Raw genomic sequence first — 25969 nt, 5'->3', positions numbered from 1 at the left:
AGTTCAAATCCCACCATGGCAGCGGGGAAATTTAAATACGTTAATTCAAAGGCCTAGATCAGGGATTCTAACTACTATAGTAAGTGATCTAGCTGACTGCTGCCCTTTCCAGAAGGAAAATCTGCTGTCTTTCCCTGATTTCGCCTACAGTGACTCTAGACCCACACCAATGAGGTTGGCTCTCGAATGCCCCTGGCAAGTTACTCAGTTGCCAGGAAGGCAGCTCACCACCACCTTTTCAAGGGCATCTAGGGATGGGCAATAAATGCTGGTTTTGTCGGTGGCACTCACACACACCGTGAATTAATTTTTATAACTATTTACGATGGGGAGATGCCTGCTTTGGACTGGGGTGGGCACAGTAAGTCTCACAATGCCAGGTTAAAGTCCAACAGGTTTGTTTGGAACCATGAGCTTTCAGAGCACTGCTCCTTCATCAGGTGGGTGGATAGGTAAGGTTTCACAAACACGGATGAACCTACCTCTCCACTCACCCTTTGAAGGAGCAGCACCCTGAAAGCTCGTGATTCCAAATAAACTTGTTGGACTTTAAACTGGTGTTGTGAGACTTCTAACTACAATTATTTAATTTGCTGTAGAGTGCTTTGAGAACATCCTTTTATCAATGCAAGCCCAGTTTTCTTTAACCAGCATCCACGAATTAGCATTTCCAATACTGGAATTGTGGAGGGGTGGGAGGGGGAGGTTTGAGTTAACCTCTTGGCTGCAGGAGCCTTGGCTGATTTCCTCGCATCCTAATTCAAGTGTGCCAGGGCCAATCATGTGTCTCATTCATCCCATTTCCTGTTCGGAGTGGGTTATTACCGCAGTGCGGCCTTTTGGGGAGGTTGCTGATGCAGGGAGATTCATGACCCTGTTACACACCACATTAAGCATGTGGAGCGATGAGGGAGCCAGTATCTGAGGCTAAGCAACTACACAGGGAGCAGCTTTAACCAAACTTGCTGGGCAGGATTACCTCGGGATTGGGTGGGGGAACTCTTATTACATCCTGTCCAATGTTGCTTTCCAGTAACTTCAACAGAAATTGGAGTGGGCGGCATGTGAAACTAGCACTACACCCATTACATCAGTTTCTTGATGACTAGCTTAGATTAAAATCGACACCATGGGGTTATCCATGAAAGCAACATTTCATAATGCTTCCCGTAGATGGAGCGTATGTGAACTTTACAGCACCAGTTTATATTTGCATTTATGAAGTGTCCTTGGTGTGATAAGATGTTCCAACACAGTTAACAGAAGCATGATACAACAAAGGGTAACACTGGACCACTTGATATATTAAGTCAAAAGCTTTGCCAAAGAGGTAGGTTTTAAAGAGTGCCTCAAAGGAGGAAAGCGAGGTGGTGAGGCACGGAAGTATAAGTTTAAAATTTATTAGTGTTACAAATAGGCTTACAATAATTCTGCAATGAGGTAACTATGAAACTCCCACACTCCGGCACTTGGTCGGGTACATTGAGGGAGAATTTAGCATGGCCAATGCACCTAACCAATACCTTTCGGATTGTGGGTGGAAACCGGAGAAAACCCAAGCAGACGTGGGGAGGATGTGTTGACTGTGCACGACAGTGACCCAAGCCAGGATTTGAACCTGGGTCTCTGGTGCTGTGAGGCAGCAGTGCCGACCCAGGAGAGAATTCTAGACCTTAACTCTAGGCAGTTGAAAGCATGGCCAATATCTTGGGATGATTAAAATCAGGATACTCGTGACAGTGCAGATACCTTTTTTATGTCCATTTGTGGAAATGGGCGTCGCTGGCTGGCCATTCCTAGTTGCCCTTGGAAGGCATTTGAGAGTCAAACCACATTGCTGTGGCTCTGAAGTTACATGTAAGCCAGATCAGGTAAGAACAGCAGATTTCCTTCCCTAAAGGACAGTAGTAAACTGACAGTCAACAATGATTTCACAGTCATCAGTAGATTCTTAATTCCAGATATTTTTTATTGAATTCAGACTCCACGACCTGCTATGGCGGGATTCGAACCTGGGTCCCCAGAACATTAACTGAACTTCTGGTCTAGCGATAATACCACTAGGCCATCGCCTCCTCTAATCTCAGAGGATTTTATAGGTTACAAACATAGGCACTAGAATTTAAAAATAAGTGTGAGAATTGAAGTACTGGAGTTTTATTTAACTGGCCTGTGTAGGTCAGCGAGCACAGGAGTGATGGGTGAACAGAATTATCACTTTACATGTCTGTATTTTCTGTTTCAGGGACCTTTCATACAATGGCATTTTCTCGTTAGATGATGATCTTCTGGACAATCTGACTTCCCTGGAGAAGTTGTAAGTGAACTGTTCATTCATGGATTTTACTGCAGTTTGTCAGGAATAGAATAAACCCTGGTTGTGCTCAGCAGGGCAGTTTAATACTTCGCACGATCCATGGAATGGTCGCAGGTTCACCCAGAGTTCTTTGGGCTCAGCACAGGGGTCAGAGTGCGTGTCTCCTATGGTGCTTAGAATTGGGCCCATTCACCTTTGTTTTGGCTCACATACAGCTTAATACAGTGTTCTCACAAAAACAAATATTTAAACTCTTATCATAGGGCAAAACAAACAGTCCAGGCTGTAATCTTGGAACATTCAGAAATAGGCTCTCACTCAGACCTAATTAACAAAAACATTCCACATATGCTTTGGTTACCTTTGAGATTCTGGCCAACCTCCTCTCTGCCACTATCCATAAGTTAAGTTAAAGTTTATTTATTAGTTACAAGTAGGCTTACATTAACACTGCAATGAAGTTGCTGTGAAAATCCCCTAGTCACCACACTCCGGTGTCTGTTCGGGTACACTGAGGGAGAGTTTAGCATGGCCAATGCGCCTAACTAGCACGCCTTTCAGAGGAAACCTCATCACTTGGAGGAAACCCACACAGGCATAGGGAGAACGCGCAAACTCCACACAGACAGTGACCCAAGCGGGAATCAGACCTGGGTCCCTCATGTTGTGAGGCAGCAGTGCTAACCACGGTGCCACCGTGCTACCCCAATTTGTGCTTATTCAGAACTTTGCTGTCCATATCCTGACCTCGTACCCTTGTGCCTGCTGACTTACATTGGCATCGGGTCCAGCAATGTCTGTGAGTTAGAATTTGTGTCCCTCGCTCCCCACCAAGCCTCCTATCCCCTATTCTCTGTTACCTCCTTCAGCCCCATCATCCTTCAGGACCTCTGGGTTCCTCCAATTCTGGATTGTTTATTCAACATTGCTGACCTCCTTCACTGCGCCATTGTCAAGGAACCAAATCGGAAACGCCAAGGTATTTTAATGAAGTTAGCCTAGACCCAAACGTTTACATTTGATTTTGGCATTGGGGGGAGCATAAGGCATTTCACTCCAGATATGATTCAAGTGACCCACTGGGAAGCTTTTACTTTATTTGAGAACACTATTATAACAAAAAGAAGTAGCATAACTTTTGCCAATTAAAATATTTAAACGTTATGAAGTATAATTCTTAACAGCTAGCTCTCTCTTTGTGCCAATTCAGCAGTATCCCCCACAGACATGAATCCCTTCTTTAGAATCAGTTAGCACAGAAACCAAAGGTGCTTATATAGGTGCTAGATTTCCAGCCTTTTGACACTTCTGGAGTGTGATCCAGCCAGACACTTGCCTTCCAATTCTTATACAGCAACTTTCAGACAGTAGAATCTCGGAGAAAATGGCTTATTTCTTGGCGGATTCCACTCTCCACTTCAAACAGAGCAAGATATGCAGAGAAAGCAATCTCTGTATAGATCCCAAAAACAGACTGCCTTTAGATCTCCCTGAAAGCCTAGCTGTACTCAGTCATATGACCTTATCTGCCAATCAGCGTAATCAAGCCCCACTCTGAAATATCCCAGGGGAAAACACAAAATAATAGAACCCTGCATGAATTTGGGTCAAAATAAACACTGCATCAATTGAGATCAATTATTCTGCTGCAGTAATAATACTGTTCTTCTGGATCCAGACAGAATGGCTTAGTGAAATGGAAGGGACTGGTAAACACATTCAGCACAGAAAAATGACGAAAATACATATCTTAAAGGCACAGTATCGGCACACCAGGAACTCTTAAATCTCCTCCCTGAATCTCTCCAACTCTCTTTCCTCCTTTAAGACACTCCTTCAAATCTACCTCGTTGACCAAGCTTTTGACTCTTGGTTCTAATAGCTCCTTATGCGGCTTGGCATCATTTAGTTTCCCGGTTCCTCTCCTATGAAGCATCTAGGGGCATTTCACTGTATTAAACGGGGCTGTGTAAGTGTAAGTTCTTGTTCTGTTCTGGGGCAGCCATGACCTTCCTTTGCAGTGTTTCCATAACTGGAGGCAGAAACCCAGAGGTGTGAATTTTGGGGGCAGTGTTTTTCCAGCTCTGTGGTTTAATTTCAGCAGAAAGCCTGTCACTGCTTGCAACCAGGGTGCTGGCTGACCTTCTGACAGAGTGAGAGAAGCTCCAAGAAAACCATCCACCTACCATTCTGATGTTTCATCTCTCATACCATCTTAACATTACAAAGCAGTTTGCTGTGTTTCCCCATCAGTGCAAAAACCTCAGCAGACTACTAAAGTTGGTTGAAATGCATGGCTTGGTACCGCACTTTTGCCCTGCAGCCTGCAGCCCACAGCCCACCAGCCCCCCCCCACCTCCGAAACACACACACACACACACACACCCAGAGGACTATGAAAAATTTGAACAGACTATCAAATGCATAACTGCGTTGCTAGTCTGTGTAGGTGGGCTGAGCATTAGTACAATGTAGTTACAAGCAAATTCAGGATTACCCTGGGAATAACCGGGCCATTTATATGCATAGCGCATGACTCAACAAAGGACAATTTCCACGCTGAAATTTTCTCCACTACTTATAGCATGGAAAATATCAAAAATGCAAACTGGACTGACTTCCTTGGGTGGAGGTCCACATACCAGTTGGCTGCTCCCTTGCTATTTGCTTATTCGCCCTGCATTTCTGCCAGACTGCTCATGTTTACCTTGGGCCTTTATGTCTCCGAACGGAGGAAGGAATGGGCTTGGGAAAGCTGAAACCTTGAGATTTTTGACTTCCTCTGCCTTCCCAACCCTGCCGTATTTCTACGTGGCATTCTTGCGGTTTGGGAAGCTCTTGGGTTATGACCCTGTAGGCACCTCTTCTGAGGGTTGGTGTCACCATTCTGAACCCTGCCGGAAATTTGATTTTCCTCTCACCCACCCCCTGCTATTTTCATGTGACAATGTGAATTTGCAACCTCTGATCAAGCCCACCTCATTGGAGAGCTTTTGACCACGAGGGCTCTCCTGCTGAACGGTTGGGAATATTCTGACAGCTAAGTGTTAAATGTTGACATAACCTCAAATGTCACAATTAGATGCCATGTTGCAATGCAGATATGTTTTAATTGCAGTGCTTCATCATAGGGTTTGTGCTGAAAAAGCATGTTGACCAGTACATTGGCCCGCCCACATCTACGTGTTGAGATGTACAAGAGTACTTTTCTCACTGGAAAAAGTGTCATAATGCATCCCTAACTGTAGAAAAATGGGTATGGAAATTCTCATCAAATTTCTGATATGATTTAAATGCGTAGAAGTCTTTAGCATTGAAAAAAATGCCCCTGCTGTTGAAGATCAAATTAGTCATTTGGAACAGTTTATTAATGAGAGCTTCATTATGTATAACCTTGAGTATTCTACATATTCTATGTAGCACAATGGTTAGCATTGCTGCCTCACAGCACCAGGGACCTGGGTTCAATTCCTGCCTTGGGTGATTGTCTGTGCAGAGTTTGCATGTTCTCTTATTGTCTGCATGGGTTTTGTTTGGGTGCTCCAGTTGCCTCTCGCAGTCCAAAGATGTCACAACCTGCTCCGCTCCAATGATTGGCAGACTATTATATTTTATAATTAAAATGAAATATCACCTACAGCTTAAAAAAGAAGCCATCTCCTTGTCCAGTATTGATAGACACCATTTCTAAGGTTTGCTTTTACAGCTCAGCATATTTTGAAAGCATGGGTGAGTTTCAAAAGCTCCAGAACCACTTAGACCCTCTAACCACCTCATGACCCTTCATGCCCTCCATGTCAACCTATTTTCTTCTATCCAGCCCTCCCAATGACATCTCTCTTGCACTCCATGGGACAGTCTGCACCCTTCTATTTAACCTCCATAGTTCTTTATAGCCCCCATACCAAGTTAGTACAATTCCTGCCAACCCAAGCCCCACCAACCAGCCTTTGCTTTAACATTGCCGTGCTATTTTGCCTAATACCCACCATGTCCAGGCCATAGCAATCATGCAGAATTGAAATAAGGGTATATAATGACATCACTGTTAAGAACAGTGTTTAAAAAATACCCTGATTGGTATAAACCCATTCAAGCACTTCAAGTACTTAATCCTCTGTGAAAACAACCGTTTGCATTCATAGTCTCACATCATGTGCTGTGATTGTCCCCTTTTCTAACAGCAATTTAACTCTGATGCCAAGTCAAGGGGAATTCTTGGCACTCTGCAGCTATGATGCCAGCAAGTAGTAAACTGCCAATCATGGTGAAAGGATAAACCAGGAAGTTAGAAGCGTTTAGTATCCTTCACTTTAACTTAAATTTGCCATTGAATGTTTTAACATTTAGCTGTACCTACGAGTAGTAATCTGTTAAAACTCAGTTAGACGTTAGTCAACAAGGTGGAACTTCTCCCAGGGTTTTTTTTTACAGTGAAATGAACACCTTTAGAGTAGAATCAGTCCATCACCATAATCATAAAATCACTACCGTGTAGAAGAAGGCCATTCGGCCCATTGAGCCTGCACCAACAATCCCACACGGGCCCTATCCCCGTAACCCCACAGTTACCCTGCTAATCCCCTGACATTAAGAGGCAATTTAGCATGACCAATCAACCTAGCCTGCACATCTTTGGACTGTGAGAGGCAACTGGAGCACCCAGGGGAAACCTACGCAGATATGGGGAGAACATGCAAACTCTGCACAGACAATCACCCAAGGCCGGAATTGAACCCAGGTCTGTGTCACTTTGCCACCCTAGGATATGTAAGATACTCAAGATTATATGTAATGAAGTTCTTATTCTTAAACTGTTCCAAATGACGATGGCAACCCGTCCTATTTAAAAACTGAAAGCTTAAATATTGAGTTGCAGATGTTGCATTTAACATATATAAGCATGATGGAGAAAATTTCTTTTAACCAATGTGAGATCCAAGATTACAAATGTATTAACATATTTGCTATTAACATAGTCACAGATTTAATTCAATTGAATGAACTATCTTTGCTGTCACTAAATGTGTTATATTTTCTGTTTGCTCCCCAGATATCTTCAGGGCAATAATATTAGTATTCTTTTCAAAGAAATCTTCGCTGGTAGAAGATGTTTATCAGATATGTAAGTTTTCTTCCTCACCACCCTCTTTATAATCAATCCATACGTGTGTAACCCATCTATATCTGGGACATTACTACCTGGAGCACCATGTATCCCAGTTGTATCCTACAGATTCTCTGTGCTGCCAAAGGAGGCCATTCAGCCCATCAAGTCTGCACCAACTCTCTAAAAGAGCATCTTACCAAACCCCTGCCTTATTCCCATAACCCTGTGCATTTATCATGGCCAGTCCACCTAACCTACACATCATTGGACTATGGAAAGAAACCTGAGCACCTGGAGGAAACCCATACAGACATGGGGAGAATGTGCAAACTCCATAAAGTTAGACTTTGGCTGGAATTGAACCCGGGTGCCTGGCACTGTGAGGCTAACTGTTGTGCCACAGTGCTGCCCCCTATAGCTGGGACACCATACAACTCACCTAGGGCACCGTACAATCTATTTGTACCTGAGAGATCACAAATTATATCCATATATTAGACCTCTGTGTTGGCCAGGAGAGGTGATCATAGTTTGGTCTGATCGGGGTGCCCTTTAAACATGGTGTCCCGATCTTGGTGGAGCCAGGCTTTGCTGGCGCGATGAGGTCTGCCCTCCCCCTCCCACATGATGGCGTGAAACAGAGCATGGAAAGACCTGGAGGGAAAAATGCCGTTTTTCTCACCGGATCCAACACTCTGCCATTTTTTGGCAAGATTTAATCCAATGAATACAGCAGCCATTTTGAAGTGGGCGGAATCAGATAAAAGGCTCATGATGGGAAATGTCTGACATGTCTTAAACCATTCAATCTTTAGCAACCCCGTTGAGTGCCATAAGCACATTGTCTTTCTGCCATCCAGCTTGACAACAAAGGGAGGTCTTTCAAACTGAAGGGGCCGTCTTGCCTGACACAATTAATCGCAGTTTAGACAACGTTCCAGTTTTGTTTCGAATTTGATTTGATTTGCTTTGGTTTATTATTGTTACATGTACTGGGAAAGGTATTGTTTCATGTGCAGTGTACAGACTAAACATACCATTCATAGAGTACATAGGGGAGAAGGAAAGGATGCAGAATATCGGGCAGGATTTTATGGCATCGCTCATCCCGAAACTGTAAACCCTCCCCTCTCTCCCCCACCGAGATCAGCGGACCTTCCCATTGTCCGCCACTCGCCCACTCCAATTCCCAGGGTGAGGGGAGGGTTAAATCCCAGCCACAGTGTTGAGGTTACAGATAGGGCGAAGAGTGAAATCAGCTCACTATATGATGGGACAGTTCAAAAGCCTGATGGCAGCAGGGAAGAAGCTGTTCTTGAATCTGTTGGTACTTGTTTTCACACTTACGCATCTTTTTCCTGATGGAAGAAGGCGGAAAGAGATTATGTCCAGGGTGCGCGGGGTCCTTGATTATGCTGGCTGCTTTTCCGAGGCGGCAGGAAGTGTAGGTGAAGCCAGCGGATGGGTCACCCCAATTCTCTTGCCTTCCTCCCATCCAGGGCTGCCAACTCTGTTTGGATGTGTCACTGGGCATTTTATCACATGATCTGCACCTCTAACTGCTCCCCCTGCTGGTGTTTCCATGTGATTGCCACACCTACCCCAGCAGGGTGAGGTTGTGGGTTTGGAAGGTGCTGTCAAAGGAGCCCTGACATGTTGCTGGAGTGCATCTTGTAGGTGGTGCACTTGCAACAGGTACGTCAATAAATAGAGGCAGATTCAGATTGTAAAAACGACACGTTGTTACAGAAAACAAAGGTGCAGGTTAGATACAAACATTAACAACTATACTTTTCATTCATTGCTGCTGGAATTGTGTGTAGTACAGAATAAACTTCTCTCAAATGGTAAATACTTGGACCCCCATAAAACAAGCAATTCTTTCAGTGAAAATACTAATCTTTTCCTGAATCTTTTCTTGCAGAGACATAAGCAACAATCAGATATCTACTTTAGAAGATGGAATATTTGCAGATTTATTTAATTTAAGTAAAATGTAAGTAACCTCTGAGGAGTTCTGTACAGCACTACTTTTCTAAAGTTTATTTATTCATCACAAGTAGGCTTACATTAACACTGCAATGAAGCTACTGTGAAAATCCCATAGTCGCCACATTCCAGCGCCTGTTCGGGTGCAATGAGGGAGAATTTAGCACGGCCAATGCACATAACCAGCTGGTCTTTTGGGCTGTGGGAGGAAACTGGAGCACCCGGAGGGAACCCACACAGACATGGGGAGAATGTGCAAACTCCACACAGACAGTGACCTGAGCCAGAAATCGAACCGGGCTCCCTAGCACTGTGAGGCTGCGGTGCTAACTACTGTGCCACCCTGTTTGAGCTGTGTGCAATCTCACATTTTGACAATATACCAACAATAGGCTAATTGGATGAGCAAATCTAACTAGCAGCCTTTTGAAATTATGGAAAACCCTCTTTGAATTTGGATGCTTTACTTTTTTAAAAAAAGCAGCTGTTCCCGGTCAGCGACAGGTCTGATTTAAGTTGAAGCTAAACTTGGAGTATGAATCTGTCAGATTGAGCAACAGCGGAGGAAACAGTGCTCAGGATTCCGGATCCTTCCATCGACATCAACCCGGTCTCCCGCCCCCACAAGCCACACCCTCCTTGGTCGCTGTGAGTAAGTGACAAAAAGCTAAAACAAGAAAGCAGACCACAGTTTGGTTGAGTTGTCAAAACTCTGCCTTGCCAGAGCGATGAGGCGGGGGGGAGTACAAACCCATGGCCTTAACTGATCTTCTCCATGGCAACCCATCAAACATTGGTAAACAAGGCCATTTCACTTCACCCCACGGGAAAAGGAGAGGGAAAATGAGGCAAGGGACAATTTTATGAAAGGAAAAAAAAATTGCCAAGTTAAGAGTCAGTCTGGAAACTGCGAGGAACAGAAACGAGGGTCGCTGTTCCTTTCAAATCTATGCTCAATCTAAATTTAGTTAGGACTGTATTATGCTTAAATGTCATCGAATTTGCAAGCAGTTTTCTTTTTATGAGCAAAGTTTTTTCCATGGTATGAAATACGTCCAAATTCTGAAGACTCCTAGTCCAATTGGTGCACTTTTTTATTAAAGTTTGTTTATTATAGTCACAAGTAGGCTTACATTAACACTGCAATGAAGTTACTGTGAAAGCCCCCTAGTCGCCACACTCTGGCACCTGTTCGGGTACACTGAGGGAGAATTAGCCTGGCCAACGCACCTAACCAGCGCACCTTCTGGACTATGGGAAGAAGACAGAACACCCATATCAAACCCATGCAGACATGGGGAGAACATGCAAACTCTGCATAGACAGTGACCCAAGCCGGGAATTGAACTCAGGTCCCCGGCACTGTGAGACAGCAGTGCTAACCACTGCACCACCACGCCACCCACAGCTTGCACCAGATCTACACTATTCTGAGCAGAGTTGTAACCGAAACAACAAGACTGAGATTCTCCTAATGGGCTTAATTTTCACCAAAGTTAGAGGACGGAATCATCCCCGCTGCCATGGCAGCCAGTGAGAATGGAGAATTTGGCTTGAAGCCAAATCTCCAGTCACTGCAGCAGGACTGGAGAATCCCAACTGTGGATGAGGCTGGAGAATCAGACCCAGAATTAGTATCGCCGAAATCAGCAGGTTGGATTTCCCATCCTTTGCCCTCCCACATTCTTTTACTCATGTCACACATATATTGCAGTAATAATGGTTTTGAATAGCTGGGGAAACAGTTATGGTTTAATTTAAGGTTAACAATTGGCTTCAGCTGACACAGTGCAAATAGTTGTACTGCCATTAGGAATGGCTCTCTCAGGGCAGGAGGTCAGTTTGTGACCACGCTCTGACCTGGAGGGCCCACAGCCACAACTTGGGCCATTCCCCACATTCCCCTTGTGGGCACATCATCCCCAGCTCCCATCTTCACGCAGCTGAGGACTACCCAGACTTTTCATGGGAGGCAGTCAAGAGGGCATGAGGTGATTACTTGAATAGAAGCAATGTGTGGGGGGTATGGGGGAAACAGCAGGTGAATGGCGCTAAGCCATGGTGCCCGCTTGGAGGTGCAGACATGATGGTAAGACGTCTCGCAACACCAGCTTAAAGTCCAACCAATTTATTTGATAGTAAAGCTTGTGGGTTTACTATTAAATAAATTGGTTGGACTTTAACCTGGTGTTGTGAGACTTCTTACTGTATTTACCCCAGTCCAACACCAGCATCTCCACACGCAGACATGATGGGCCAAATGGCCTCCTTCTGTGCCGTAACTTGCGATCCCAAGTTGAAATCTGGGACTCCATTCGAATCAGTTACCGGGCTACGGTTGGAGGTGCTGTCACCTTATCAGTCAGGAGGTGCTGTCCTTAGTTTGTAAGATCTGAAGTGTGTTACAGTCGGAACTATAGGATTGGACAAGTGTGTGGGGTTTATTTTTGAGTGTCAGTGCTTTGTTAACTGTCAGCCGATGGTGTTCCTTGAGCAGGATGTTTTCCCTGAGGATATAAGGAAGTTCAACGTGTGCACATTTGGAATATCTCAACGTTCCAGAAATAATGCTCAAGAAAGCGACTGAACTCAGTCTCAGCGCTCCCTGTCCAAACACCGTAAAGGCCCCCTCTGGAAAATGGGAAAAGTGAGAAAGGAACCAGCAGTGAGCTGCTGCTGAAACAAATCCTTCATTTGGATTTACGGTGAGGAGAATTCCTCATTGCCAAAATAAACAGCATCAGGACCAATGTCCTCAGGGGGAAAGCAGGCCTGTAGTCTGTTGTTTCAGGAAGCTGATGTTAAGATCTCGTCATGGGAGGCTGGTAAAGAAGATGGCTAATGATACCAGTGAACTGTTCCAAGTAAAACCATCAAGCCTCAATGAATGCAAGCCCACAGCTTGCCTTTTATGGTTACTATTTGCTCTGGGAGTCTGACGTGGCAGTGTGCACGGTCTACAGTCTGGAGCTATGATTAGTGATGGTAGAGGCTCCAACACGTGGGTCGCATCTGCCCTCATCACCTGTCAGTGGCGTGTGTGGGGAAGTTTTGCAGGTTGGCACTCAACTGTTGATCACATTATGAGCACAGCTTCTATGGATATCAAGTCCTGCAGTTGGGTTCAAACCCAGAGCTGCATGTTCAAAGGCAACCGCACCACAAGGCCTCCCTCGCTGCTTGTCTGCTGAATATTAAATCCAAAGATCTTACATGGAATTGCCTGGAGTGTACAGCACGGAAACAGGCCATTCAACCCATCTCCACGCCAGTGTTAATTCACCACACGAACCCCTCCCAACCCTCAATCATCTAATCATGTTGATACACACCCCCTGTATACATACGTAAAGGTGTATTGGTCTGCTGGACAATTAATTATAATTGACAGGACATTACTCTTTAGCGGTTATTTAATTTCAGTTGTACTCCTACAACTCAACCATTGTACAACAGTCGTACTTGCTCCCATTGGGCGGAATTTTCCTGCCCTTCACGCCAGTGGGATTTTCCAGTCCCGCTACAGTGAATAGGCTGAGCACCAAATTCTCCATCCTCGCTTGCAGCGGCGACGGGGCATGAACAGTCGGAAAGTTCGTCCATTATGTCTTTGACATTATGTCAATTAAAGTGTTACGAGAAGCACTTAAGATGTGAACCGGTCATGGTTATAGACTCAAAAAGAAATAGTTACCTAATCTCAGTACAGTTTTGTTTTGCTTTTTCCATATCAAGCCAATCGGTAATATAACCGCTTACCCTTTCAATGTTTCAGAAACTTGAGTTTTAATGAGTTTGTTTGTGACTGTAACCTTTCCTGGTTACCACCCTGGATGAGTGAGAAGGAGGAAGATGGTGTGATCATCGTGGATAGTGAATTCGTAAATTGTGCCAAACCTTCAAAGCTGAAAGACGTGTCTGTGTTAAGTGTTAATTTTTCAAGCCTTTACGGTGAGTAAATCAGTCACTTTATCAACGGGTTGAAGCTCGTCAGTTATTATCTTATGGGTTAGCCCAGAAAACCCTGTCACGTGACAGGACAGTGTGAGCACAAAATGCTTGGTTTCATCGGTCAGAACATTGAATACAGGAGTTGGGATGCCTTGTTGAAGTTGTACAAGACATTGGTAAGGCCACACTTAGAACACTGTGCACAGTTCTGGTCACCCGATTATAGAAAGGTTATTATTAAGCTAGAAAGAGTGCAGAAAAGAATTACTAGGATGCTACCAGGATTTGATGGTTTGAGTAATAAGGAGAGGCTGGATAGACTGGGACTTTTTTCTCTGGAGCATAGGAGGCTGAGGGGTGATGAGAGGCATAGATCAGCTAGATAGTCAACATCTTTTCTCAAAGGTAGAGGAGTCTAAAACTAGAGGGCATAGGTTTAAGGTGAGGGGGAAGAGATACAAAAGGGTCCAGAGGGGCAACTTTTTCACACAGAAGGGATGAATGTCTGGAACAAGCTGCCAGAGGTAGTAGGAGAGGTGGTTACAATTTTGTCTTTTAAAAAGCATTTAGATAGTTACATGGATAAGATGGGTATAGAGGGATATGGACCAAACATGGGCAATTGGGACTAGCTTAGTGGTTAAAAAAAGGGGCGTCATGGACAAGTTGGGCCAAAGGGCCTGCTTCCATGCTGTAAACCTCTATAACTCTATGAGTCTATGACTAGACTCTGAGACTGGACCTGTGAGGCGACCCATTGAGGAAGACTTGGCGGAAGGGAGGGTGGGATCAATGATTGTCTTGTCTCTGTAGCCACAAACAAATTGAAAGCTAGGGCCTGTGAGATGCTTATTTGCAAAGCAGAATCCTATAAAAGGTAAGGGCAAAGGGACAAAGAGCAGTTAGACAAAAACATGGGGCCCTTAAAGCTGCATTTAAAATCTCTTCGCGCTAACCAAGTTGCCACAAAGGCAGACAATGATGGGATGTAACCTAAGGCTGTGAGGGCAATTAGGATTGGTGCATTGACACTGCCCATCCAGCATGATCCTAAAAACAGTCATATCCATTGGCTGACATCAGGTCAATCACTATCAAAGGTGCCAATGCTGGACAAATTAACTCCTTAATTGGGGCTTTCTAATTGTGATCAGTTAAATATTTGATATATCTCTGCATACATTTTTCTATATTGACAGAGAGTGAGATGGCAGAAAAAATACAGATAGGTTTATTTATTAGTATTACAAGTTGGCTGACATTAATGCTGCAATGGAGTTACTGTGAAAATCCCCTAGAAAACCTTAATATATTGAAAATTCTCAGCGTTTTAATTAATATCGTTGCACCACTTCTCAACAATACCTCAATTAAACTGTTGTATAACTGCTTGGGAAAATTAGTTTCCCCCTTGTGCCCATGTTTTCATGCAGTAGATATCTTCCTTTACATCCCCCACACTTACTCTACGTGGCACATGTCTGCAAATAAAGTGCTGTGAGAATACATATGCAGATCAGATGAAGGCCATTCAGCCAAAGGAGTGCTGACTCCTTTGAGCTATCCAATTAGTCCTTCTCTCCCAGTGCTGTTTCCCCATAAGTGGACATCCAACTCCCTTTTGAAGTGACCGTTGAATTTTTTTCATTCATTCGTGGGACATGGGGTCGCTGATTGCCCGTCCCCATTTGCCCTTGAGCAGAGTGGCTTGCTAGGCCATTTCCAAGGGGAGTTGAGAGTCAACCACATTGCTGTGACTCTGGAGTCACACATAGGCCAGATCAGGTAAGGATGGCAGATTTCCTTCCCTATGGGACATTAGTGTACCAGATGGGCTTTTCCAACAATTGACAATGGTTTTGTGGTCATCAGTGGACTCTTAATTCCAGATTTTTTTTATTGAATTCAAATTCTTTTTATTGAATTCAAATTCCACCATCTGCCGTGACGGGATTCGAACCCGAGCCCCCAGAACATTAGCGAAGTTCCTCAGTTAATAGTTTAGTGATAATACCACAAGGCCATCGCCTCTCCTGTTTACATCACCTTTTCAGAAGTACATTCTGGATTATTACAATGCTCTGTGTATGAAAATAACCATCTGACTGCCATTTGGAACAGTTTCTCCTTACTTCCTCTGACAAACTGTTCATGAACACGTCAAACATGTCTCCTGTTCAGTTACATAATAAACAGCAGAAAACTGAAGACCTAACTGCAGTGTAAACATTGCGAGGGAACGCGATAGAGTGGATAGGAAGACCCTATTCTCCTTGATTGAAGGGCCCAAAACATGGGGGCGTAGATTTAAGGGCAGAGGTGAGAGTTTTAAAGGGGATTCTTGTCATCCAGAGGGTGGTGAGGATCTGGAAAGGGTGGGATTGCCAGAAACCCTCTGAACACTTACAAAACACTCGGATAAGCTCTTGAATCGTCATAACCCACAAGGCTCCCAATCCAAAGCTGGAAAGTTGGACTCGGCTGGATGGGTGCAATGGGCCGAATGGCCTCCCTTCCTGCTGATTCTCAGGAGAACATCTCCAGCTTTCTCCACTCTCCCCTCGCAATTGTCAAGTGTAATCTACGCACGAACGCTTTTAGATGTTTTGCCTTCCGTCTTGAACGTATTCACAATGTCGCGGATGGACTTCACACTCAAATCTCTCATTATCTTTTTTCCCAGGGTCCGAGTTTGCAGCCTGCTCACCTGACAGACAGTCGATAGTAAATTTGACCGTGGGGACAGAGGAGATCTTCGACAGGGAAAATTGCATAGCATTCTGTTTTACTGTGGGTGAAAAGTATGCTGCCCTGGACAATAAGAATGGTTGCCTGTGTGGCTCTGAATGTGAACCGGATTCATATTCTGTGTGTATGCCACAAGACATAGATGGAGAGTGTATTCAGGGCTGTGGCTGCACTATTATAGGACAAGCGTTCGAAGTTACAGTTGCAAATTTTGCTGACCTACGCACTTTTAGCCTTTTCGAGGCTGCAAGGTTGACTGTTAAGAGTTTAGTTAACGTTAGCACTTTCCAGTGGGACTTTGGAGACCTGTCTCCAGTCTTAAACACGACCAGCCCTGTGGTGTTCCACAAGTACGGTCTCCCAGGGACGTACCTGGTCAGCGTCGCATTCTCGATAGGCAGCAAGCCCACCTCATTGCATGTGGAGATCAATGTCTCGAATCCCCCTGGAAGCCTGGAGGTGGATTGCCCTCCTATAGTGCAGACCAACAAAAGCATTGATGTTAGGATCTATAACTGGAACAGCAACAGCGTTACAGCATCGTGGAGTGTTACAGCCTCTAACGATGACACAATAAAAGGTGAGTGAAAAGGCCGACTGATTAACAAATTCCTTTTCAGAAGCTGCTGACTCCTGCTGGGAATAGAAACGTAAAAACTGGAAGCGTGGTAGGCCATCTGGACTTTCGAGCCTGCTCCACGATTCATTTTGATCATGGCTGATCATCGAATTCAATATCCTCCCTCCCCAATATCCCCGGTCCCGTTAGCTCCAAGAGCTATATAGAATTTCTTCTTGAAACCAGACAACATTTGGCCTCAACTACATTCCACATACTCACCACCCTCTGGGTGAAGAAATTTCTCCTCACCTCAGTTCTAAAAGGTTTACCCCTTATCCTCAAACTATGACCCCTAGTTTTGGACTCCCCACCATTTCTTTCTGAAGTTACCCTGTCTAATCCTGTTAGAATTTTATAAGCTTATATGAGATTTCCTCTCACTTTGCTAAACTCCAATGAATGTAATCCTAGCCGATTTAGTCCCTCCCTATATGACAGGCCTGCCATCCCAGGAATCGGCCTGGCAAATCTTCGCTGTACTCCCTCTATAGCAAGGACACCTTTCCTCAGATAAGGACACCAAAGCTACACACAATATTACAGGTGTGGCCTCACCAGTGCCCTGTACAATTCCAACTTGTGGATTTATTTTGCCCAGGTAGCCCTCTTCATGTGGGTGGCACAGACAATGGCAGCTGTATCTTTTTGAATGTTCCTCCCTTTTCCTTTGGAACACGGGTTATAACCTTAAAGCTGAAAGGAGAACATTTTGAGAGTGAAATTAGGACACTTTTTTCACAGGGTGGGGAGGTGAGGGCGAATGGAAATCTTCTCCCTCAATGTCACTGTCTCCACCCACAACCTCCCGCTCCACAACATCCCACCTCTCACACCAGCAGGAATTTTTAAGATTGAAATTTCTACTCCTATCAAGGAATGTGAAGCAAATATGGGCCAGTGGCGTTGAGGTATAGATTAGCTGTGATCTAGCACGTTTGAGGACTGAATGTCACCCCACCCCAACCCCCTTCTGTTCCTGTGCTCAAGATGCTGGGTTGGTTTCCCCTCTCCATTCAAGGAGAAATCCTACCGTCAAAGGCCCTCTCTCAAGTCACACAATTCTTCAACCATGATCCTGGGGGGGGGGGGGGGGGTTCTCCGATCTCATCTGTGCCCGCCTCGCTTCAAGTGGGAACAGGGAATTTGACATTCCAGCTAAAACCCTATTCACCTTCAGCGGCAGCGGAGAATCTGAGCTGCGACCGAGGTTTTCATCACCAGTCTCTCCATGTCGCATCCTCATTGTCCAAGGGTTGCTAATCATGGACTATGCCATGTTATCACCATGGGACAAGGTAGGTCCCAAGAACTGCCTCAGCGAGGATAGAGATTGAACCCACTTTGTTAGTATGACTCTACACTGTAATCATCAAGTCAACCGAGCTAACCTAATGATACCATGCTCTTGTCAAATAATGTAGAAATTTTTCTAATTTGTATTTCTTATTTGCAATTCCCCACAGAGGCTCCATTTTGTCCATTAGGTGGACATCAGAACAACAATCACTGCTATAGGCTGGTAACGAATAATTCCACGTGGCGAATGGCACGTCACTTCTGTCAATCTCAGAGCGATGGTGACCTGGCAATTATAAAGAGTCCAGAGATTCAGAATTTTATAGCGAACATTACAGGATGGTAAGTTAGATATCAAGTGTATTAAGCTTGTTGCCAATTGTGCCTCATGCACTCCACCACTTTGGGTTCTTCTCCCACGAGTGAATCACTCTGTTTATCTTTATGGTTGTGCGTTCAGCTGCCCTAGCTCTGAAGCTCTGGAATTCCTTCCCTAACCTTCCCCACCTCTCCCTCCTCCTCAAGATGTTCCACCTAACCTAATTATTTGGCTAGGCTTTTGGTCAATTGTCCAAATATCACCTTTGTGTGATTCAATTTGTTTGATAATCATCCTTCTGAAACCCCTTGGGACATCTTGCCATGTTAGAATTATAGAATCCTACATTACAGAAGAGGCCATTCGGCCCTTTGAGATTGCACTAACACTGTCACAGAGTATCTGCCCCAGGCCCCCTCCTCTGTCCTATCCCTGTACTCCCAAACATTTCCCATGGCTACTCCATCTAACCTACACATCTTGGGACACTAAGGGGCAATTTAGCATGGCCAATTCACCTAACCAGCACCAGGGACCCGGGTTCGATTGTTAGTTTGGATCACTGTGTGTGTGGAGTTTGCACATTCTCCCCGTGTGTGCGTGGGTTTCCTCCAGGTGCTCCAGTTTCCTCCCACAGTCCAAAGATGTGCGGGTTAGATTGATTGGCCATGCTAAATTGCCCCTTAGTGTCAGGATATTAGCAGGGTAAAATGTGTGAGGTGACGGGAATAGGTCTTGGATGATATTGTGGTCGGTGCAGACTCGATGGGCCAAATGGCCTCCTTCTGCACTGTAGGGATTCTATGATTCTAATCTTTGGGCAGCATGGTGGCAAGTGGTTAGACAAGGACACCGGTTCAATTTCCAGCCTTGGGTGACTGTGTGGAGTTTGCATGTTCTCCCCATGTCTGCATGGGTTCTCTTCCACACTCCAAAGATGAGTGGGTTAGATGGATTGGGCAGGCTAAATTGCCCTGAGTGTCGCAAGATTTATAAGGGGATTAGCAGAGTAAATATGTGAGATTACAGGGTAAGTTTGGGTAGGATTTGGTGTGGACATGATGGGCCAAATGGCCTACTTCTGCACTGTAGAGATTCTGGGACAACAAGTTTCATATTCTCATCAATCTCCGGGTAGAAAGGTTTCTCCTGAATTCTCTGATAGATTTATTCATGGATATCCGATATTTATGTGTGTTATCTCTGGCTTTGGGCTCCTACATGAGTGGAAGCATTGGTTGGAATTATACCGCCCACTCGCCACAGGAATTGAAAGCATCCCCTTCAGTGTGATCATGGAAAGGTCTGTTGCCCGTGGATGGGATTTTACGGTTTCAGGATGAGAGAGGCCGTAAAATCCCAGCCATTTTCTCTGCGTATCCTCGTCAAAACCCTTTCATTACCTTGAATACCTCAATCAGGTCACCCCCCCGCTTCATTTTTCTCAGAGTTAATCAGAGTTTGGAAGTCTGGCCTGGCCAACCATCTGCAGATATTTAACTGTTCACATTTCACTCATACTGCTTTCCTGTTGGATTGTTCCCTATCTCTGGAATCACAGTGGCCACATTCCAAAGAGGCCTTTACGTGAGGTTGCTTTGGAACGTAGAATCTCTACAATACAGAAGGAGGCCTTTTGGCCCATCAAGTCTGTACCAACCACAATCCCACCTAGGCATGATTTCTGTAACCTTCATTTACCCCAGCTAGTCCCCCTGACACTAATTTAGCATGGCCAAGTAACCTAAACCTTAGGACATTTTTGGACTGTGGGAGGAATGATGTGGGTATGCCGGCGTTGGACTGGTGTAAACACAGTAAAAAGTCTGACAACACCAGGTTTTAGTCCAACCTATTTATTTGATAATATACTCGCAAGCTAACCCGAAAGCTTGCGAGTATATTATCAAATAAATAGGTTGGACTAAAACCTGGTGTTGTCAGACTTTTTACTGTGGGAGGAAACCAGAGCACATGGAGGAAACCCACACAGTCACGGGGAGAATGTGCAAACTCCACACAGACAGTGACCCAAGCTGGGAATCGAACCCAGGTCCCTGGTGCTGTGCTAACCACTCTGCCACCCCTATGATCGGTTTAATGCGGCCTTGTTTTTCTGTATTGCAGCGAGCATCCTGTGTGGATAGGTCTCAGTGATACTGCTGGCGCTGGAACGCTGCAGTGGGTGGACGGGTCTACCCTGGAAACCTTTCAGGACTGGTTGCCTGGGCAACCAAACATGCTACTCAACAACAGCTGCGTGCTTATGGACGGAAACCTCGCAGGAGAATGGAAGACAGACCTCTGTACCTCGAGAAGGAACTTTGTTTGCGAGTACAGAGCAGGAGGTTTGTGAATAAAATGATTACATTAAGTTACAGCAAGAAGTCTCACAACACCAGGTTAAAGTCCAACGGGTTTATTTGAAATCACTATCTTTTGGAGCACTGCTCCTTCATTTTCCTCTACCTAATGCATGCCCCAGTCCAACACCGGCATCTCCACATCATGGCTACATTAAGTTAAACATAGAAACTAGAAGCAGGAGTCGGCTTCTCCTAGGAGTCTCCTATTCGGTCTTTCAAGCCTCTCCACCATTCATTTTGACCATGGCTGATCATCAAATTCAATATCCTGATCCCCGTTCCCCCACATATCCCTTGATCCCTTTAGAGCTATATCTAATTTCTTCTTTGAAATCGCACAACATTTTGGCCTCAGCTACTTTCAGTGGTAATGGAGTCCACATATTCATCACCTTCTGGGTAAAGAAATTTCTTCTCATTTCCGTCCTAAAACGTTTATTTCTTATCCTCAAACTTTGACACCCCACCCCCCCCTCAAATTCTGGACTCCCCCACTGTCAGGAACATTCCTTCTGAATCTATCCTCTTGGAATTTTGTAAGATTCCCTCTCACTCTTCTGAAATCCATTGAATATAACCCTAACCTATGGGATGCTCTGATTTGTAAATTCTGATAAACACAAAAATGAGAAATGATGCTAAATCTTTGAAGAAATTTCTCAACTCAGTCGTAAACGTTATTCTTAACAAAGTATCAGTCGAGGACTTCTCGCTGATTCTTCAGAGGACAATGGTGCTTTTACTTCTCAATCTTTTTTCACTCTTCCCTCATTCTTGAAGGCATTGTCCCCCTCATATTTGGGCAGAGTTTTTTGGGTGCCATGTCTTCATACTCCTGTCAGGAGCACTGCACTTGGCTGCTGCAGGCCAGAATAGCTAGTCCAGCACCACCCAAGCATGGTGACAGTTTAACTTGGTGACAGTGTGGGAAGATTTCTTCTCCTCGCTGTTCTCCATGCAAGGATTATTATCAAATGCACCATGACATGTTCACAATAAGAAGAAGGTTACGAGATGTTCAGTCTAACCATCTCCACAATTAACACGCACCAAGTAGGTCAATCATTGATAACATTGAGGAGAAGTATCTTTGGATTGTGACTTATTTTTGAATTAAAAATGCTTCGTGCTTTGTTTTGCTGTCGTTCTGTGGCCATTTGCAAACTTTTCTTTGCTGAGCAGTTTATTTGTTTACTGATCAGAAACGATACCAGGTGCCAATTACTATTTGTTGGGATCCTTGGCATTTAGTAGCCACCTTCCTGTAAAGAATATCACCGTGAACAGCAGTGCACCAACACCAACAGGACTGGTGGAGGTAAGTGGTTGTCTTACATTTGAAAAATGGTCCAAAGAAACACGTCAGGAGATAGTGGTGTGAGCATGTTTGCAAAGTGCACACGTCGTGGTTGGTGTAATATAAGGGTCTGGCACGTAAAGGGTTAACCATAGAATCATAGAGTGCAGAAGAAGCTGCTCGGCCCATCAAGTCTGCACCGACACATTAGAAGCAGCTGAACTCCCACCTAATCCCATCTGCTAACACTTGGCCCATAGCCCTGAATGTTATGGCGTGCCAAGTGCTCATCCAGGTACTTTTTAAAGGATGTGAGGCAACCTGCTTCTACCACCCTTCCAGGCAACGCACTCCAGACCATCACGACCCCCAGGGTAAAAACGATTTTCCTCACGTCCCCCCTAAACCTCCTGCTCCTCACCTTGAACCTATGTCCCCTCATGACTGACCCCTCAACTATGGAGAACAGCTGCTGCTTATCCTCTCTGTCCATGTCTCTCATGTTCTTGTACCCTCAATCAGGTCACCCCCTCAGTCTTCTCTGTTCCAATCCAACTTCTCTTCATAGCTTAAATGCTCCATCCCAGACAGCATCCTGTTGCTATATCGGGGAGTCTGTGCCGACTTAATGGACCAAATGGCTCTCTTCTGCACTGCTGGGATTCTATGATTCTATCAAAATGCACTCTGAGCTGCTTCAGTACAATAAGTGGAACACTACCAACATTTCAAAATGGCAATCACAAAAAGTATGGATTAAAAGTATAGATCAAGAAGGCGAATGGAATGCTGGCCTTTATAGCGAGGGGGATAGAATACAAAAGCAGGGAGGTCTTGCTGCAACTGTACAGGGCACTGGTGAGGCCGCAGCTGGAGTACTGTGTGCAGTTTTGGTCGCCGCACTTGCGCAAGGATATTTTGGCCTTGGAGGGAGTGCAGAGGAGGTTCACTAGGCTGATACCGGAGATGAGGGGGTTGGACTATGAAGAGAGACTAAATAGACTGGGTCTGTACTCGGAGTTTAGAAGGATGAGGGGGGATCTTATAGAGACATTTAAGATAATGAAGGGGATGGATAGGGTAGAGGTAGAGAGACTCTTCCCGCTTAGAAAGGATAGCAGAACTAGAGGGCACAGCCTCAAGATAAGGGGGGGGGGGGGTGCAGTTTAGATCAGAGTTGAGGAGGAACTTCTTCACTCAAAGGGTGGTGAATCTCTGGAATTCTCTGCCTGTTGAAGTGGTGGAGGCTACCTCGCTAAATATATTTAAGTAACGGGTAGATAGGTTTTTGACAGACAAGGGAATTAAGGGTAATGGGGAAAAAGCGGGAAAGTGGAACTGATCCACTTCAGATCAGCCATGATCTTATTGAATGGCGGGGCAGGCTCGAAGGGCTAGATGGCCTACTCCTGCTCCTGTTTCTTATGTTCTTATCTACATGGGTCACATGGCACTCTGAGGTCCTTCAATACTGGTGCATTTATTGGATATACTCAAGAACAAGATTACAGTCCCAAAAACACATGACCCACAATAGTCAGCCTACTATTGGAGAGAGACGTGTGCACAAGCCAGCATGGAGTTGGTTTCCATCTTGAACCCTTTACTCTGTACATGTCCATAGCTCTTGTAGTTAATAAATACATAGTTAACCTACTTAAGACTGTGAAGACTTCATTAAGACCTAGTAAATGGTACTACAGCAGTTTTGAAAGCTGTATTTTCCTTGCACAATGCGGAGAGAAGGAAAGCATTTGCAGTTTTATAAAGTGGTTCACCGGACATTTTACAGTCAGCGAAATATTTTTGAAGCCGCTCCCATAATGTAGGAAATAAAGCCAAGTTGTGCGCAACAGGTAGTTACATAAGTTAGTGAACAGACCATCTTTGTAAGTGTTGTCTGAGGGAATTTAAACATATTCTACATTGCTGAAAAGAGAAGTGGGTTTTGGCAGTCTCAGTCCAGTTCCTGATCTCACAGTGCAACATTATCCCTAATACAGAAACCTCACAAAAAGAGGTCGCAGAACGGTGTGAAAAATAAATAGCGTTGTGATAAAGTGCAGTAGTGCTCAGGGGCAGTAGAGATGTTATTGCAGTGTAATGGGCAGGCCAAATGTTGATACTGAGATATGAGAGTAGCTTTCAACTTATCCCCTTAAGCAGCAACTTGGCCAATTGATTTGTCTCTAATGTAGCCTTTCATCCCGTGGAAGGCAACAGTGCAGACTTGAAGGGCCGAATGGCCTATTCTTACTTCTATTTTCTATGTTTCAGTGGAAGCATAACGGTAGCACAATGGCACACTGGTTAGCACTGCTATCTCACAGAGCCGGGGGCACAGGTTCAATTCCCAGCTAGGGTCACTGTCTGTGTGGAGTTTGCACTTTCTCCCCATGTCTGCATGGGTTTCCTCCAGATACTCCAGTTTCCACCCACTTTCCAAAGGTGCGCAGGTTAAGTTGATTGGCCATGCTAAATTGCCACTTAGCGTCAGGGTAAATATGTCATACGAGGAACGATTGAGGATTCTGGGTCTATACTCCTTGGAGTTTGTAAGAATGAGGGGGGATCTTATTGAAACTCACAGGATACTGCGAGGCCTGGATAGAGTGGATGTGGAGTGGATGTTTCCCCTAGTAGGAAAAGCTAGAACAGAGGGCACAACCTCAGGCTAAAGGGACAATCCTTTAAAACAGAGATGAGGAGGAATTTCTTCAGCCAGAGAGTGGTGAATCTGTGGAACACTTTGCCGCAGAAGGCTGTGGAGGCCAGGTCACTGAGTGTCTTTAAGACACAGATAGATAGGTACTGATTAATAAGGGGATCAGGGATTATGGGGAAAAGGCAGGACAATGAGGATGAGAAAAATATCAGTCATGACTGAATGGCAGAGCAGACTTGATGGCTTGAGTGGCCTAATTCTGCTCCTGTGACTTATGGTGTTTTGGTCTTATGTGGGGTTACAGGGATATGGCCTGCATGGGATTGTGGTTGGTGCAGACTTGAAGGGTTCAATTGCCTCCTTCTGTACTATAATGATTCTATGATTCTATAAAGTCATCCGGCAATCGGATCCGCCCAGGTACCACACGGAGGTGAGGAGTGGTAATGGTAAAGATTGTCAAACCTGGTGTTGTCAGACTTTTTACAATGGTAAAGATTACCAGAGGGTGGTGAGTGAATGGAATCGGCTGCCGTCAGTGGTGGTGGAGGCGAACTCACTGGGGTCTTTTAAAAGACTTCTGGATGAGTATATGGGATTTAATGGGATTGGGGGTTATAGATAGGTCTATAGATTGGTAGGTGTTGATGTGATCGGCGCAACTCGTGGGCCGAAGGGCCTGTTTGTGCTGTAGTGTTCTATGTTCTATGTTCTATTACACCTGTAATTTTGGGGCAGGTTAGAGGGGGGGTTTTAGAAAGAAAAAAATATCATTTGCATTTATATAGTGCCTTTCAGGACATTCTGTATAACATCAGATTAAGCACATGTGACATGCCGTAGCTTTGTAATTTCGGCAATGGGAGTTGCCAATTTGTGCATGGCAAGATCCCACAGATAGCAATGTGATAAATGAGCAGGTAATCTATTTTAGTCATGTGGGTTGAGACATGAGGGAAAATTCCCCTACTCCTGCCTAAAATGGTGTCATGAGATATTTTATTCTGAGTTGAGAGGGCAGACAGGGTCTTGCCTATCATCTCTGTCAAAAGATAGTGGGCAGGATTTTCCATCATCCGTCCCTACCCCCTCCCGTGGCATGTTTCACGGTGGCAGTGGTGGCCTGCTATTGGCAGGCGGTGCGACCTTCTGGTCCTGTCACTCTCACCGGAGTTTCCTGTTGTAAGCACCCCTCGCTGCTGGGATACCCCATGGTGGGCATTCACCTTCGGCGAGACTGGAAGATCCTGCTTGCAGGAATGGCCGGAAAATTCTGACGAGTAGCTCCG

General features: G+C 44.9%; 1 protein-coding gene across 1 annotated transcript in view; it reads left to right on the top strand.

The window, feature by feature from the left end:
* The window catches only part of pkd1a (polycystic kidney disease 1a), a 211401-nt gene that overhangs the window by 75922 nt on the left and 109510 nt on the right, over positions 1-25969 (top strand). Inside the window, exons 2-9 of the mRNA XM_080206859.1 lie at positions 2246-2317; positions 7371-7442; positions 9352-9423; positions 13192-13367; positions 16051-16695; positions 18201-18375; positions 20480-20700; positions 21921-22036. Of these exons, the coding sequence (XP_080062985.1) occupies positions 2246-2317; positions 7371-7442; positions 9352-9423; positions 13192-13367; positions 16051-16695; positions 18201-18375; positions 20480-20700; positions 21921-22036 (1549 nt within the window). The remainder of the gene's footprint in view (positions 1-2245; positions 2318-7370; positions 7443-9351; positions 9424-13191; positions 13368-16050; positions 16696-18200; positions 18376-20479; positions 20701-21920; positions 22037-25969) is intronic.

Source organism: Carcharhinus amblyrhynchos, chromosome 18, assembly GCF_965287045.1.
Source record: "Carcharhinus amblyrhynchos chromosome 18, sCarAmb.v2.hapA, whole genome shotgun sequence".
Taxonomy (NCBI): domain Eukaryota; kingdom Metazoa; phylum Chordata; class Chondrichthyes; order Carcharhiniformes; family Carcharhinidae; genus Carcharhinus; species Carcharhinus amblyrhynchos.
Note: the sequence above shows the minus strand (reverse complement) of the source record. Positions and strands in the feature narration are given on the sequence as shown.